The sequence below is a fragment of the Ruditapes philippinarum genome, unplaced genomic scaffold, assembly GCF_026571515.1.
Source record: "Ruditapes philippinarum isolate M1 unplaced genomic scaffold, ASM2657151v2 ctg849_1_1_1_1, whole genome shotgun sequence".
In the NCBI taxonomy this organism is placed as follows: domain Eukaryota; kingdom Metazoa; phylum Mollusca; class Bivalvia; order Venerida; family Veneridae; genus Ruditapes; species Ruditapes philippinarum.
The window spans coordinates 58,905-76,708 of NW_026865022.1; the positions used below are offsets into that span (position 1 = coordinate 58,905).

Consider the following 17,804-nt stretch of genomic DNA (forward strand, 5'->3'; position numbering starts at 1 on the left):
CTCATCTAAATTATGAGACTATTCTATCAGCTTCAGTTATGACATTGAGCTAAATGAAGTTTTTAAATGTGTTATATGGAACAGCATTCTTTTTTCTTCATCCTTTTGGAGACAGTTCATTGGTCCAGCAAATGGACTGTCCTATTTTTATTTATATGTAAGCCTTGACCAGTAAAAAATAACTGATTCTTATCATTTAACAATAATATTTGGGAAATAAGTAGGAATTTCTAGCAATTGAGAACATATCCTTTTACAATACCTGTCTAAAGAAAGAAAAAACTCACTTCAATACCTTTGTTAATATCTCAAAAACCAAAGAACAAATCCACTGAGGTCGAAAACCATTCAAACATAAAATTTGAAATTTTTACATAGGTCAAATGGCATTTATAACTTTATAAACTCAGTCAGTTAATGTTTTGAAATCTTGGACAAGACCTAAATCAAATGGTCCACAAATCTATAAAAAGTATTTCCAGTCTCTTCATGTCAAAAATCCTAAGTGGAGTCCCTTTTAAACTAAAGTATAAATCTGGCACTTACTTCAACACAACCACAGGACTCTGCACAGAAAATACACTGACCACAAGTGTACGGTTTAACTGTTGGACGATGTCCAGTTTTCTGTAACTCTATTTCAGAGTTCATGCGTGCCTCTTTTGCAGCAGCCCTGAATAAAAACATAAGAAACATATGAATATTGCCATTTAGTTGTTACAAAAAGTCTATAAATACAATATTTGAAACAATTTGTTATTCCTAAAGCACTTTGTATTCAAAAAGAAATTTGAATTTTTTTTAGGACATTACTGAAGATAGGAAAGATGCCAATATAAAGACAACTTTGAAATATCAATTCAAAAGACATTAAAGATTTGATAAAATCAATTAACTTAGACATTTACACTCCTATGCCTTACAGATACAAGGTACTCTTCGATTTCTTATAAGATATGTTCATTGATAAAGGCAGAAATTTGACCTTACTGATCTCCACATTTTGACTTAAACAATCTTGTAACATGACATTGTATGCAAAATGGAAAATCATGAAATCAAATCTGTAACAAGAACTGTCGGAGGACAGTAACGCTCGACTATTCGAAAAGTTGTCACAAGGGTGTTTCATTGAGTATAATAATGCTTACCTATATGAATACATAAAATTGTCCCAAAAGGTACAAAGGCTTGTTATTAAGACGTTTTATCGAGTAAATCACTGCTTTATTGTTATGAATGCATAAAATTGTCCCAAAAAAGGCACAAACCCTTACCAGCTTACAAGCAAAAACTTTTCCAAGAATTTCTAAGCCGAAAAAGGGGCATAATTATGGAAAAAAAACAAATCAAGACTTATGGGACTTGTGCCAATCATGTTAGATAATCACAGAGAACAAGTGCGTGAAGTTTCAATTCATTCCCTTCAGTAGTTATGGAGATACCAGCTTACAAGCAAAAAATTAACCAAGGATTTCTAAGTCGAAAAAGGGGCATAATTATGCAAAAAAGCAAATCAGAGTTATGGGACTTGTGCCAATCATCTTAGATAATCACAGAGAACAAGTGTGTCAAGTTTCAATCCATTTCCTTCAGTAGTTATGGAGATACAAGCTTACAAGCAAAAACTTAACCAAGAATTTCTAAGTCGAAAAAAGGGGCATAATTATGCAAAAAAGCAAATCAGAGTTATGGGACTTGTGCCAATCACATAAGACAATCATAGATAACAAGTGTGTGAAGTTTCAATCCATTCCCTTCAGTAGTTATAGAGATACCAGCTTAAACGCAAAAACTTAACCACAGGGACGCCGACAAATGGGTGACTGCATTAGCTCGATTATTCTGCGAATAGTCGAGCTAAAAACTAAATGTAACAAAATTCAACAAAAAAAAACTTACAAAGAGACTGTAGGATTTACCTTTTATTATCAAGATCCATTAGTTTTTCTACATCATATGCGAATTGTACATCTTGTACATGTACCTCTGGGTATCCTTCTCTGAAATACACATTATATAATATATGTTTTATATAATGTAAAATGTCTCAGTTTACAGTTAACCCTTAACTTGCTTTATTTGTATCTTATGGACCTGCCCTACTTTGAAATGAAGGACAGTCCATTCAAAGGATAAGGGTTTTTTTAATATTAAAATACAACAATTGACTTACAACAGAACAGATCTGTGTCACACCCCTGGGCAGTTGAACTCTTTACTTAAAGCAAAGTAATAATTTTTGATTCCAGCATGTTCAGAATTTATAAACCAGTCTAAGAATGATATTGCTGTGATGTATTTAAGTATTCAGTAACCAAAACCAGTCTGATTCTTCAAGTCAGACTGATTTATCAACATATATTTCTTGGGGTTAGGACATATTAACCCTTATCATGCTAAATGTTTATAATGCACATATCCAGTTATTGCATTTTTGGGAGGTTATAATTTTCATTACTTTACTTGTGACATAGGGAATTCATATTACTACTTATTGCATTCAAATAATTCAAATCAACATAAAAAATCCTGTCTTGTTATGTGAGTCATGGATTCGACTCCCAGTCTGGCAGCACATTATTCACTCCCTGTGACATAGGTTTTTTATAGGACTTGATTAGTCTTTGAGAACATTGAAATAAACATCAAATAAAATTGTTTGTTAAATTAAGTCTCAATTGTAATTGAAAGTCTCTACTTAAATGTCTTTTGCCCATAAATTACTGTATCATTCAATTTGAAAAACAAAAAAGCCATTTCAAAGTATTATCAGTTTAATTTTCTAACAGCTTTACTTAATTTGAAATGCAGCCTAAAGTAATAAAAGTGAAACATTTATTTTGAGAAAACATTTCTGCAAGTAAATCCAATAAAGTGCATCAAATGCTATTTTATTAAAGTATTTCTCCAATACCTAAATTAACTCTACACTAAAGCATAATATTGCCATCTAACAGAAATCTATTTTCTTTCCTGTACTTCAAGTTAACTTGTGTGCATTACCAGTGCATCAATTTACAAGATTAGAAAATTTAAACTGAACATTAATATGTCTGAATAAATGCATCTGTCAGACGCAGTTTCTTCAACTTAAGACAACTTTATTTCCTATAATAACAAGCTTCTCCAGGAGTCTGATTTCTCCTATGAATTTGATACTGGTATAAAAATAACCGAGACATCTGTAAAAGTACTAGAGGCTGATTTGTTTCACAGTTGACATTTGAATAAGCTTCAACTATAGATAGCATTCATGTTATAGAAAACTAGTCAACATATTCATAAAAGTATAAAACAATATTATGGGAATCTAAAATCAGTTTTCTTTCTGATCTACCTAGACTTGTTGTCCAACCCATTTGCTATATGTTATATACTCATCATTTGATAATATTTAACATGTATTTGATGCAATAAAATATGTTTAAACTAAAAGCTGTCTTAAGTATTACACATGTCGTAACCTGTTACATATGAAGATTTTAACATACCAAATACATTGATTTCTTTTTTAAATTTCACAACATTCAAGGTTTTTACACAATTCAAGTTTAGATTGGTGATTAAAACATGTGAAAATTTGAAATAATTTTGCCATCAGGCTTCGGAGAAACCTTGCTCTTGTGCAAAAGTAATGATCACAATTACAAAGGGCCTAAGTCTGTTGCTGACAACAGGAACAGTCTAGGCATTAATTCCACAAATGTATTCATATTTGTATAAACATAAAGATTTATCCAAAAATTTCTAGTATGGCTTCTAAATATGACTACTCACAGACAGACAGATGGACAGACGGACGCAGCAGTATATACCTCAATTTTTAGAAAGGTAAATTAGCAAAAAACAAATTTTTCAAACTTACTGAAAATGTTGCATTATCCCATTACGATAACATTTATCTTTGGGAATGTTTGCTATCATCAGGGTCTTGGTTACCTGTAATTATACATGAATATTCTTCCTAAATACAGATTAAAAGTCAATATATTCCTATTTTCTTTGACACATGTAATTTTGATTGTATATATCTTTGTGAATTAAAAAAAAAATCACCGTTTTCTAATATATCTTAGTCAAAAACATTTCTTATACGAAAACATTAGTTTATCAACAAAAATAATACATGTACTATTTTGACAGCCTGCCTATGCCTTCTATTTATGTTCATAAACCATAAACAAAGAAATAAATTAGCAATAATTCATTGGCAAGTGAATTTTACAAGTATTAAGAACAGCGGCAATTTCACAATTCATGTACATTGGCCATATTACTTGCATCATATATATTTATTAATTTATATATAGTATCTTATAAAAAATATCATATTGAGAAAACAACAAGGTAAATACCTGTTCATCATCATCAAAGGTGAGATTGACTGAGAAATGTCTCATAAATATGACAACTAATGCCAGGAACACAACAGCTAGAATGGCATGAATCCACAGCAAGTTTGAACTGTAAATATATATCATCATTCATTACTATATTTAGACTAGTATTTTAATATATAGTATAAAACTGGCTTATTTAGGATTACAGAGGTGAAGTTACATCTCATCACTGTACAGACATACACTTAAGTTAAAAAGTTACAGCATAAAAGTACAATGCCACTCCAGCATGGAGTTATAAGAGATGAAAAATCTATATCACAATAATAGAATATAAATATATATATATATATAAATACATAAATCAAAAGAACAACACGTTTAAGTGATAAAACTGAGAAACCATTGCTATACATAGACTAATAAAAGGAAACATCGTGACTACCTGAAAGAAGCAATTTAAGATAGTAAGCATACAACATTAAAACTGAGAAATCGTATAAAAATAACTAAAATAACGATTTTATTTCAGTTAATTCAGAGGTGTTATATCTGAAGTGTCTGCCATTTAACTGAGGAATATGATAGGTCGAGCACCACTTACAGTAAGTGCTAAGAAAATATTAATTTTCAATAAGAAAATATTAATTTTCAGTCAGTTTATGTAATAGAGAAATTTCTTCCATGCTTTGCTGTCATTTTCCCTATTCAATCCTCTTAGTATTGCAGACTATTAAAGTAAATTAAATCTTATTCCATCTACTTAACTATGCTTTTAACACATATGTGAGATAAAACCACTCACATTATTTTGGTAAATAAATGGAGAATTAAGCCGCTTCCTACATCATAAAACCAATATAGTATTGTTCAATCTGTAGAATAATGTACTGTCACATAAGCTGACAAAGACATGTGATTGTCTAGCCTAGTCTAGTCAGTATTTCCTGAATTCTGAACAACAACAATTACCATTTAAGATGAGTAATGGATTGTGAAAACTTACTCTGCATCAAGATTAGCTATTGTAGTGTGCCCAAAATCAGTAGCATTTCCAACTGAAATAGAGTATAAAAGAATAAATGCAAGATTGTTAATAATGAAACCTACAAGAATTTTCACAGGAAACAAAAAGCATAATATTAAAACTAATATCTGACTGATGGATTTTACAAGAAAAACTTTACGATTAAATGAGAATAGTTGAATGATGAATTAAAGATGGCAGCATACAGAGAATTTATATACTAGGATAACATATGTCAATGTATATGTTTACAGCACATGATAAATATATATTTGTTAAAGTCAAGTTAAAAGGATTAATGGAAAGGGAAGATGGCATTTAATTGCCAGTTAAGATCACAATATAGCTGTCTATGGCACATTAATAGTCCTTAGAATTTATAACAGTGAAGTGCAAAGTCCAGGGATTTCAAATTCAAAAATATTATTCATGTGCAGCCAACAGTATATATTCAAAAACTTGTAGAAATTGTAGATACATTGTATATCATGAACATGTAGGTAAAAATAACACCTATCCCAAGTCACAGAAAATATGTAATATGTAATATTAATACTTTCAAGCTGCTTTTCTTGGCATCTGGGTAGAACCATTGATCTTTAATAAGCTAGCCGGAATAATTTCACACACGAAATAATCTTCAATACCTGTTGAGATTTGAACTTCGGACATGTATTTAAATGTTTATGTGATTCAGGTATTACTTACTGTTACTGCCAGTAAAGTTGACAGGTATTATAATGGCAGTTGAAAGCACACAGACAACAAGCACATACAGTAATATATAGCGCTGAAATGTGATGTACTGTAGTGCATCCATGCCGCATTTCTTTACAATGTCTGAGTCCCTGAAAAACAAAATATACAAATGAAAATTTAAAGGCCAATTTAAGTCCCAATAAAGCTACTTCTAAGTACATTTGTACATGTACTTTTTAATTCCCAAAACCATGTTGTTTCTTTTTTGTGTACCTATTATTACACTTTTTAAGACAATCCTCATTGGCAATATTTATTATCTCCTGCTTTTTAGCCATGTACAAACTTATAAAATGATCATGTATTTGGTATGGAAGACAAAATAGCACCTTGTTTATGTTTGGCTACTTTTATGACAATCTATTTCACAATCAGTGGATAGGAAGCACAAATGAAATAAAGACTTTAACCCTTCAGTTGTAAAATAATTTTATTTTTTTATTTTTTGAAATTATTAAACAATAGGCAGGAAATATGTATTAATTGGGGAAGGAAAATGAGACTTACTCCATGTGATAAGCATCTTATATGCTCAATTTAAACTCATTATCAAAACATCATAAAAACAGGTTTGAAAATCATATTCATTTCTATAAGATATTGTTAATGGTAGACAAACTGACAGAAATAGTGAAAATGGCAGCTGCACCAGAGTGTTTTTCCTGTATTTTACAGGCTATTTCTAAACTGCATTTTTCACTAAAATGATATATTTTCCTGTTAAATGCCATTGTGTACATTTGTCACCAAAACAGTAAGTTAACAGCAGCTGATTGAGATCAAAACTGATAAATTTAGTAAACTAGAAGACATAAAACTGTCACCATGAATAGCCTCTGCTAAGTACATTTTACATTGCATGTTAAATTGCAATTAAGTTGAAAATCTGATTAAATGTGCGGCTATGTTGCATTCTTGGTTGTTGGATTCTGATTCACGTTTTCTTTTTTTGCCGATTTATCATGCTCTATTTTCCTCCATAGAAAGGCACAGGTTTACAAAAACCAAAACATTACTATGAATAACTGTAAGCATCACTGACATTTACATGTTTTAATGATGCAGGACAAAAAACACATAGTTAACATTAAAATTCAAGTAAATTTACCAAGAACAATTGGGATTACCAGATATGTTTATAAAAAATTCTCAATATTTTGAATTTTTGATATTATACAATTCAGCATAAATAAACTGAAATCCTGTTATTTTTAGTTCTATTTGATAATGAAGGCTTGTTACGAGGAAGAATTGTGAAACTTAAAAGGATGAATAGAGCACTGGGGAAACCATTCTAGTCATTAGTCATTCTAAAAACTCCCCTTGTCAGATCAAACATTTATCATAGATAATGGCCATTCATGGGCAGCATAGAAAGTCATGTCAAAGAAATAATACATCTACTATTTACGTATATCAATATAAGAGCATTACTAAGTATACAATTCTGTCTAAAGGTGACTAATAATGGCACTTTTTGTTTTTAATTCAAACAAACACTATGTTATATATAGTTACATAATATATGGACAGATAGAATCCATAAAAAAAAGAAAATCCTGGGGGGATACATTAAACTGACACAATTCTTCCCAGCAATGTCAGAAATAATAAAACATCAGGACAGTTTCCAGACGTTATAATTGTTGAGATGAAGACATATATGTTTTCACATATGTTCACCAACATCAGATGTATCAATATATCTTATCACATGTATTTATTTCATGTCCAAAAACCATTTTCTTAAGCTTGGCCATACTTTCCAGACAAACATGTAGTCTAAACTGTCTGACAATATCATTTCTTAGAAATACATAAAGGATGGCCTTAACTTAAGGTGTGGTTTAACACAATAAAAATAGTGTTACATATGATACAATCAAAGAGAAAAAATTAAATCCTATTAATACTCATGTTACTATTAGATCTATCAAGTTATTGTTAAAGAGATTAAAACATGACATAGATCGGCCAGATATTGATAATTGGTCCTGAAATGAATAATGCCGTTGCGCTGAAGCCCTCTGGGCCATTCATTTTGCAGGCCGATTATTTCCTTCCGTCCCTACTCTGCCATGTATTAATCTCTAAGTCTTTAACAACAGTTTATAACTTTACATAAATCTTTGAGGTAGATGGTTTTAAGTGGTAATCTTGAGAACAGGTTTAACTGTATTTGGACATATATTTTTACTTATTTAGTGACAGTTATAGGTTATTACACTAAGTAGAAAACTTACTTTACTCTGATGAATGCAGTGATCCAAGAACAGAATCCCTGAAAAAGATATAAAATCAATATATATCTGGAATACTGGTAGTAAAAATTGTTTTGCCACTATCTTGTGTTTCCATCCATCACATTCTCACATACATGTTGTCTTACTAGACTTAGTTTAAGCATTTTGATACCTGAAATTCCATCATATAAATCATTTACATAAGAAATGCATGATTCCTGAAAATTTCATTACATTCATTTGGTAACAAATTCAACATGGTAGGGTTATTTTTTTCCCCTATATATTTTGTGCAATGCAACTTATTATAGTAATTTCAGAACCTTGCATTTCTTTATAAGGGATGTAATATTCAATCTACTGAGAAACCATTATAATAGAACTATAATAGAGGTTGGTTAACTGACCTTGTTGTATATTGTTGGCAAGGGCCTTTCATTATTGCTGACAGCTCTTATAGGTTTAAAAGGCAATGAGCTGGTAATGAGGTGCTTCTGTGGACACATTGTTACTAGATAATGTATACTGCAATGACTAGAATTGACATAATTTATTTCTTAGGGAAAAAGTCAAGAAATATTTGAGATGAATTTGTATAATGGAAAAGCCTTACACTGCATTTTGAACAAAATATTTCAATCAATCAGTTAAAAGACTGGTAAGCTGGTCTGGTGGTATAAATATGTAGATCAATATTGCTGCTAATGTTCAGTTCTGATATTCTAATGTTCAGTTATGATATTCAAATTTATCAAGTTTCCAAGTTATTCAATCTTAAAAACGTTTAAAACAAATCATTATATATGTACTTTAAAGTTCATTTATTAATAAGGAAAGTTCTCATAGCTTGTTTTTCCAATGACCTTCAACCTTCAGCATTAAATTTTAATCATTGCAAATAGAAAAGAAATCCTAAATTCTGTATAAATAGGCATTTTCATTAACAACTTATGCAAACAAATTTCAAAGACAAAATTAATTAATTATTTAAAGGTATAAATGCGCTTTTGTAAAATTGAAATAATAGAGGAAAACTTATCCTTTCTGCAACATAATATATAGATCTAATCAATAAAGCTTTTATGTTAATATGACCTCAGTGGATATTTCTGCTACAATACATGTATAATATATAGCCCTAATAACAAAAGTCATAATCTAAAATCAGAAATCTCATCTTTTATCATTACACCTCACCAGCATTGTATCATATTGCCATTAATGTACACTGGAATCAAGTCATACAGATCATTAGGAGTTCTATGAAATGAATAAATCATTGATCTTACATGGCACAAAATATTGTTGATTCAGCAAAAATGCTAAAATCCATGTTACATCATAAACACAAGCTTTTCAGGTATCAAGCAAAATTAATTTTTATTGTTCATTAGATGAAAATGCCATGCATGCATGCAAGTATAAATTCCACTGAAATCAACCTATTTATAGGTAACTCATTTACATATGTACCTGAAAAACTAACAATATTTGCTCACACCATCATTAAAAGGGTCATATGGCAGCTTTTAAGTGTTTTTTTTTAGCATACCACTATGCATACTCAGATATTAATGGACACTTAAACATTTTTAAATTTAACAAAAAATTTATAATGTGGAGACAATGTGACATTATCATCATTAGCCCTGTTATTTAACGTGACCGTAATAACTGTTGACAATGACTTGAAGCACCTTTGATTAAATACCATAAAAACCCTTAGGATCTCTAAGGTTGAGGGGTTTTGGTTGGCGTGGGTTCAAATCTCACTGCTTGTGCCTGAAATAATGCACAGAGATGCATGATGAGACCTTCCTCCACCAGTACAGCTGAAAAGTCACAATATGACTATCACAATGTCAGTGTCGCTCAAAACCCCAACTAAAGAAATTCCTACCCTGTCTTGAGCATGAAGCTGTGAGTCAAGGGATTCCATAGAACCATAATGACGGTTTCCTTCATGTTCACCATAAAACAAAGAAGTCCATCTGAAATAGTAACCAGACATGAACATGAGATTAAACAAAAAGACTCGAACTTTGCTAATTACAAAATAAAAACTGCCATTGGCTTTCATTAATTTTTTCAGTCACATCATTACGATATCATACAAACTTGATGAATACTACTCAAAGAACAATGATTTCACTTTACAAGAATATATGAATGATATATTCAGTCTTTCTAAACTTCTGCTTAATATGTAATGTTAAATTTAATATTTTAATGTTTAATATTGCTTTAACAAAAACAATCTAAGAAGTTGTTAATATCAAAATTATCTAAAGATCTTATAATATAAGGTAGTTGAGATATTTGTTAACTGAAGAATAAGAATGTTAATAACAATGGAATATACTAGTACTTGAATACAATGTATAAATGGAAGTTAATATCAGATACATCCAAGATCATTTACGAGGGAGAAAGACACCTTAAACATAATGCTATTTATCACAACAAATTAAAAGCTTAAAATTTAATGTTCTTTAAAACAAATCTTAATAATCAAATCTAAAGATTAAGCTAAACCCACTTTATCCAAGCCCTTAAAAATATGTGCAAATGAGACTAATTCTGCATAGGTTACTTTTGACAATTGCCACCCAAGAATTATATTTATGGTGTGTGAAAAACAGAATATCAAATTTGTGTATACTCTGTTTTTAATTTATTGTAGACAATGAATAAAACGGTATGAAGCTTACTTCAGAGGCACTGATTTTTGCTTCTTTTTTTTTTCTTCTTTAAATCATTGAATAAATTCAATAACAAATCAAACTAATCATTTCAATATCCCATATCTAAGAAAATTTTTTGTCTGAATGCTAGTAACATTAAATAATTAATTAAACAAACACAGAATAAAAGAATATCAGTAACCTTAATAAAGACCATAAAAGCAACAATTAAGAACCTGTAACATATCAATACTTACCCATACATAGTTCTATAGTACAGATTAATAAAATGTACTTAATTATATAATTTTCTCATAAACATTACAAAGATTCAATTTTTTCAGATAAAATCACAATGCCTTGATGGAAAAAGGTCTTATGATTACAATTTGCTACATGAGATAGAGCCCTCTTGCACCAAGCCGTTTCTATTCCTACAAACTACAATATGCATGGTTATATAGGAGAAAATAGTGATGTGAAAATTAAGCAACTTATGTGTGAAAATAAGCTTTGATAATTAAAGCACATGCAATAACAGTCTTTCTGATTCTCATGTACAAGAGTAACATAAACTAAGACATAGGCTAGCACTTAGGTATCTTGGCCAATACTTGGAACCAAACATTACAAGTGGTACCCAACCGGATTCAATAAAATTTAATGAATGCAACAGTCTCAGGTGCAAACTTACTTTTGTCATTCTATACACCCAAAAGTCATTTTTCACTAGTTTAAAAATTTGTTACAAATGTATCATAAATATATTTAAAATAGCTCTTCAATTTTATAAGCTAGGGTACTAATAGGTAATTGAAACTTATCTGGGTCTAAAATTGATACATTTAAAGCAGTTACAAGCTTTGACTAATGTTTAAGAAGAAAAAATTGGAACATTTTTATTTGATGTGTGAAACAAATGTAATATATATTAGTACAAATGACAATTTGATGTTACCCACTGAGGAACAATGTCCAGAGAGAGATTTTGCATCTACTTTTCCTTGCCTGACCAGAATCATTATCTCCTGAGATTTAGCATAATAATTACAAGTGAGGGCACATTTATCATCTACAGGTCAGATGCTGTCATTGTAGGCCAGAGGAAATCTTGTCACACAAACTATCATTAAATCACTAGGAAACCATTTTTTTAACCCTTTAAACAATAAAACATGGCACACTTTTCTCTTCCTCCCTGCCTACTTTGTAGGGCCAGTTACTAGAATCCCTTATTAAAGATAAAATATGCTCCATTCAAATAACAGAGCAGAACCCAACCCTTCCAATATATTGGTTTGTAGGTCCTGTTTTTGGAATATATTTATTTATATTCATTAATGTTGTAAATAATAATTTAGTTATTACAGTGTAATAGATGTATACATAATTATCCAATGCAAACCGTGCACTTCATAAAGAATGCTTATCACCTCAGCTATTGATTTGGCATATTTTACTACAGATAATATTATGTTGGGTTTGACTTATGCCATAAAAGTATTCTTCCAGCGTCTGCATTGCCTCTAGAGGAAAATATGATAGCAATACCTTTTAAACTATCATTATTTATGAGAACTAGAAAACCCAAATTGAGCATTTCCACATTTATTTTCTGAAATGGATTTTTCTTTGGTATTCTTTAAATTTTGAACCCAGGTTTTTTATTGGGTTGTTTGTACCAACACAATAATGGTCATATGGTAATGGTAATTTTCTAGCATTATTGGTGGAGGAAGATCCAAAGTGATGATCGCCTACTTAAGCGCAAAAACAATCCACTGTTTAGTTCAATAATCTAAAAATTTCAAGTTTAAAATACCATAATATAGTTTGAATTTCAGAGACTCTTTTATATAACAGCGAGCAAATCAAGAATGTTGTGTCCAGTGTGCATGGTGGCCTGTTTCAAAACTTTTGTTATGGTCAAACTATTATATATTATTTCAAACCCTCTAAGCATTAAACTAACAGTTTACATTATATAATCAATGATATGTCCCTGTACAAGATTCTCCTTCCTGGAGATATTGATGTACTTGACCTGTCTAACACTGTTATCATACATCAAGGACAATCTAGTCGACAGATAGTACCATCCAATACAAGTCAAGGAGAGGAATAATTTGTGTCTTTCACTGATATAACAAGAATATCTCATTGCTTGGAGTGGGTGGTCTCTTATTATTGTCAATGGAGAACTGAGTCTGTCTGCCTCCACACAATATATAATTGTATCTCATTATTTATATAACAATAGCCAAAGAGTGAGAAAAATTATATTTGGTTCACTTGACAATCCTGATAGAATGAATTGTATTTCAATCAAGAAATAAACATCTAATGTATAATCATATACATGTAATATAATTATATTATATATATATTTCTGAAAGGCTGACCAATTACATTATTATACATGTATATATAAAGTCTCATTGAACTTGAATTCAAAGAATGCATGAATATTCATATTGAATAATTTTATTGTCAGACTCAATTCACAAAATAAAAAATATTGTAGATAACTTTTTTCTTTTTCAACAAGTAAAAATCAATCATATATTATTGTCTTATATTACATTTCCACGCCTGAATTGGTCAAAACAATAGTTATGTATGTGTTTATTTAATATTATTTTAACTGGTTTGACTGGCCATGAAAATCCTCAACATATTTTCTACAGGATCAGTATATTTTCATCTTATATAACAGAGGCATATAAAAAACCTCTTCTTTATTATAGGCCTCTTCCTCATCTAGTTTTCTAAATCATGCAGTTTCCCCAAAAATCTGAGCTTACACCAGCTTGAAGAACACTTCCCAAATTAGCAATTTTAGCAATAATTCTTCCCAAAATCAATATGCCTCAAAGGGCCTCGATCAACCCAATTAAATGAGGAAAACTACTAAAGATAAATAACAAAATTATAGATCTGCCCCATTTGATTTAAAGTCTATAACTCTAGTGACAGTTTTATCTCATACCCTGTTAGAAAAGGAAGTAGAGTCGACTCCGGTTATAACAAACTCAATGGGACATTAAAATATCGTTCGTTATATCCGAAGTTCGCTTAAAGCGAAGTAGCAACAACTTGCTGACTTGTTTGGATGGGGAAATTTGCCGTGAAAAAGCCATACTTTCACTGGTTACCGGTGTAACCAGTATTTTACTAAAACAATATATTATGTACATGGTACATGTATTTATTCATGTAGAACTTGTCTATAAAGTATTCTTTTGCTATTTGTTTATTATCGTTTGGTTAATATTGCAAACAAAAACAATCGATTATTTGGTAATTATCGGGTATTTACAGCAATCAACTGAGGGTGCGAAAAACAAATTTTCTGTAACAAGTAGGAAATTATGTTGTGAGAACATTTTATCAAAAATCTTTATTCCCTAAAGCCATAACTAGTCTGTGCAATCAGTCGATTGTATAATTTTCAGATAGTGTTATTTATGTACTGATCCTAATCGAGCGCATCCGGACATTTCAATTATAACAGTTTGTTATAACCAAGGAAATTTACATGTTTTCTGTCATTTGGGGCTTGAAAAAATGGTTCGTTAATGCCGAAAATTCGTCATAAGCGAGTAATATAAAGCGATGTGATTTAATTTAAAATAAAGAAGGAATCAGCCGGGGATGTCAGATTCAGTTCGCTATTTAAATGACTGTAATTAGACTTTACCATCAGTATTATAGGAGACAGACCAGCCTGCATGTCTGTGTATACTGTTGACGGCTCAACTTTTGTATTCTGGACTGTTCTAAATTAAAACCTTGTCAAATACATTACAAAAACTCAGCATGTTAAAAGAATAAAAAAATATTGACTAACATTTGCTCCATTATTAGCAAGCAGAGTAACTTAAAATAGCAAATGGTTAAATGTGTATACAAACTGATACAATTGCATTGATTTGCCTGAAATAGTCATGCTTGAAACTTCCTACCAGCAGAAAATAATTTACTGCCATAAATCCTCTCAAATTACCAAGGAAATTGAATTCAAGAAAAAAATTAATTTGCATTCAGGTCATAAATCTAGCAATATGCCTGTTACAGCACATGTTCCTTCATCCCATTAAAATATCCTTGCGATTTATAAAAACTGAAGATTATGTACTTTATGGTTACTAGGACAGAATTATGCTCTTTCTGTGTATATAGCTACATATCTGGTCACAAAATTATTGTTTTAATTTTGAAAAAAAAGAGTTATTCCGAAAGAAAAATGTGTGAACATTGTATATTTCCTGAACAGCAACAGGGCATGACATTTTAATATGATACAACTCTTCTGACAATCATCCATAAGATTATGGAAACTGCATAATTTTACCATTTCTAAATTTTTATTAAAAAATATTTCATCAGATAAAGCTTTATAACCCTTTGACTATATAAATATTTTGTAGATTTTCACTCCATGAAAAATTAATAAAACTGTATCATGTACAGTTCCAATGGGGGTCAGGGAGTCACAAGCACACCAGGTTTTATACTGTTGGTAGCCCAAATTTGTATTTTGACATTGAAATCCCTTAAACTTTAAATGGACTGTTCCAAATTCAAAGTCAGGCAAGTCCATTCTACAAATTCAGCAGGTTAAGGGTTAAAATTTGTACACTGTCCTCATGTTTTGTATGAGTAATTATGTAAGATGCAGACAATAGATAAAGACCATCTTTATTTCTACAATTTCTTTCTCTCTGGGCTGTAATCAATGTTTCAAGTTATTCATCATTCACCCTCTAATAGACAAAATTATCCGTACCAATGGCATGTACATTTGGGAATAGTTTATTCATTATGTTTCCTATGGTAAAACAAGTATGTTTCCCCAACTTGCTAAATAGGAATTACATTTTCTGACACACTTTTGTATATTGGGTAAAAATGTTATTGATGTTCCAGTAAAAATATTTCCAGTTCAAAACTGTCTAGATATTCATTATTAACATGAATGAAAATTAATTTATTATATTGTCAGTTTGCTTACTATACTGTGTAAGTGGTTAAGTTAGCAACGCGGAAATATTGGTGAATTTTGCAAACTAACGAAAATTGCTAAAATTTCCTCAAGCGTAAATATCAAACAACAAGTCATTAAATTCTACACGCGAAATGTCTGGAATTTTAAATGACACGCAGAAATATCCACTAATTCAGTAGTTTATGACACAGTTATGGTACCATGTACATCTAATATGACTTTGTTAAATGCAGTCAAACATGTCTTTAAATGCAATGGTACTCACTACTGATAACAAGTAAAAGCATGATAGCTTTAAGTGCAAGTTTATTATGATTATGTTATCAATCAATAGGACAATTATTTTTTTATTTTTTGCTGTTAAAATAGTTCTCCAGATGCTAGCAACTATGCTGTCAGTATAAAGCTATGCCAGTACAACCACCACCCATGCAGCATGGCAACACTCTAAAGTACTGGCAGCCTAACTTTAAGCTTATATTGATATTCTTTAAAATTACAAAATAATGACATGTCAAAAGTGAAAGCAGGCTACTTCCATAAGGTGATCTTGGCAGAAAAAAAAGGTTATTTAGTAAGGAAAAATGTTAAAGAGACATTTCTGAATAACATTCTGATCATTCCATAAAACATTTACATAAATAGCAAATTTCTTCAAACAATATTTCACATATCTATTTACACTCAATTGCCTGGAGATTTCATAGTAGACATATTATTTTATTGTTACAAATTTCTCTCATATCTGACCTATATTTTCCTGCCCATATTTTAAAAAGCCTCAAATTTTGACATATTCTCTAGAAGGGAATTTACTAACATATACATGAAGGGTATGATGATTGACAAAGAAAATTCACTCCGGTTATTTTTATAGAAGACCCTTGCCCAGGGGGAAAAGCATGCATAGCGGAAGGTTATGGGAATTTCCAAGAAAATAATAAACATTACACATTGTATTTATTCTCTCCTGATTCTCTCCTGGATATTTCGTCACTGTTAAAAAACAACAAGCACAAATGGTTGACCAATAAACAACAAAAATAATCATTAACACAAACACAGAGTGAATACACATTTGTAACCTATAATAAAGAAATAAAATTAGAAGATTTTGTGAGGAACAACCATAATCTTTAATAACTGAAATTTTATCGATTTTACACTGAACAACAATAAATCACTTTACAATATTATTATAATCATGAAAAACAATAAATCATGCTTCTAGATACTTAAAATTTACAACAATAAATCAAGATATTCTAATATGACATTTCTCTGATTTATTACAGCATATAAGTACAAACCTCACAGGCCAGTTTGATATTCTATCAATAAAATAAAATTCTAACACGCTTCACATTATTCCCCTATTAAAAAGATAGGGCAGTCCAGTGCATTACTCAATATATGCATGGCATAAAAAAAGAAACAGATACAATAAACCAAATGAAGTCAGGAAAATTACTTCTCTGCTTTATGTTGTTCGGCATATTAATTATCAATTCTCTTTTAATTAGCGTATTTGAATGGAAAAAGAATATTAACTTTTCTAGGGTGGTAGTATAATTGTTATCAATCACTGAGGAATACCAAACTTGGTGATTATATACCTGCCCATTTGAAATTAACTGTGCATGTTTCTACAACAAGGCACTCAAAATTGATATCTGTATCCTTAATTTAGAAAAATATAACACCCCATTCCCACATCTAATAATATGGGTATAATTTACT

At 30.4% G+C, this 17,804-nt stretch overlaps 1 protein-coding gene across 4 annotated transcripts in view; it reads right to left on the reverse strand.

Annotated features, from left to right (window-relative positions):
• The window catches only part of LOC132727582 (calcium permeable stress-gated cation channel 1-like), a 43,448-nt gene that overhangs the window by 13,147 nt on the left and 12,497 nt on the right, over positions 1–17,804 (reverse strand). For 3 of the 4 annotated variants that reach the window (XM_060713132.1, XM_060713131.1, XM_060713135.1), the window contains exons 4-12: positions 17,016–17,060; positions 10,273–10,363; positions 8,373–8,410; positions 6,079–6,218; positions 5,350–5,401; positions 4,359–4,467; positions 3,869–3,942; positions 1,923–2,003; positions 547–673 (exon numbers count right to left, since the gene is read on the reverse strand). In XM_060713132.1, the coding sequence (XP_060569115.1) occupies positions 547–673; positions 1,923–2,003; positions 3,869–3,942; positions 4,359–4,467; positions 5,350–5,401; positions 6,079–6,218; positions 8,373–8,410; positions 10,273–10,363; positions 17,016–17,060 (757 nt within the window). The remainder of the gene's footprint in view (positions 1–546; positions 674–1,922; positions 2,004–3,868; positions 3,943–4,358; positions 4,468–5,349; positions 5,402–6,078; positions 6,219–8,372; positions 8,411–10,272; positions 10,364–17,015; positions 17,061–17,804) is intronic. The other variant, XM_060713134.1, reaches the window with a different exon arrangement.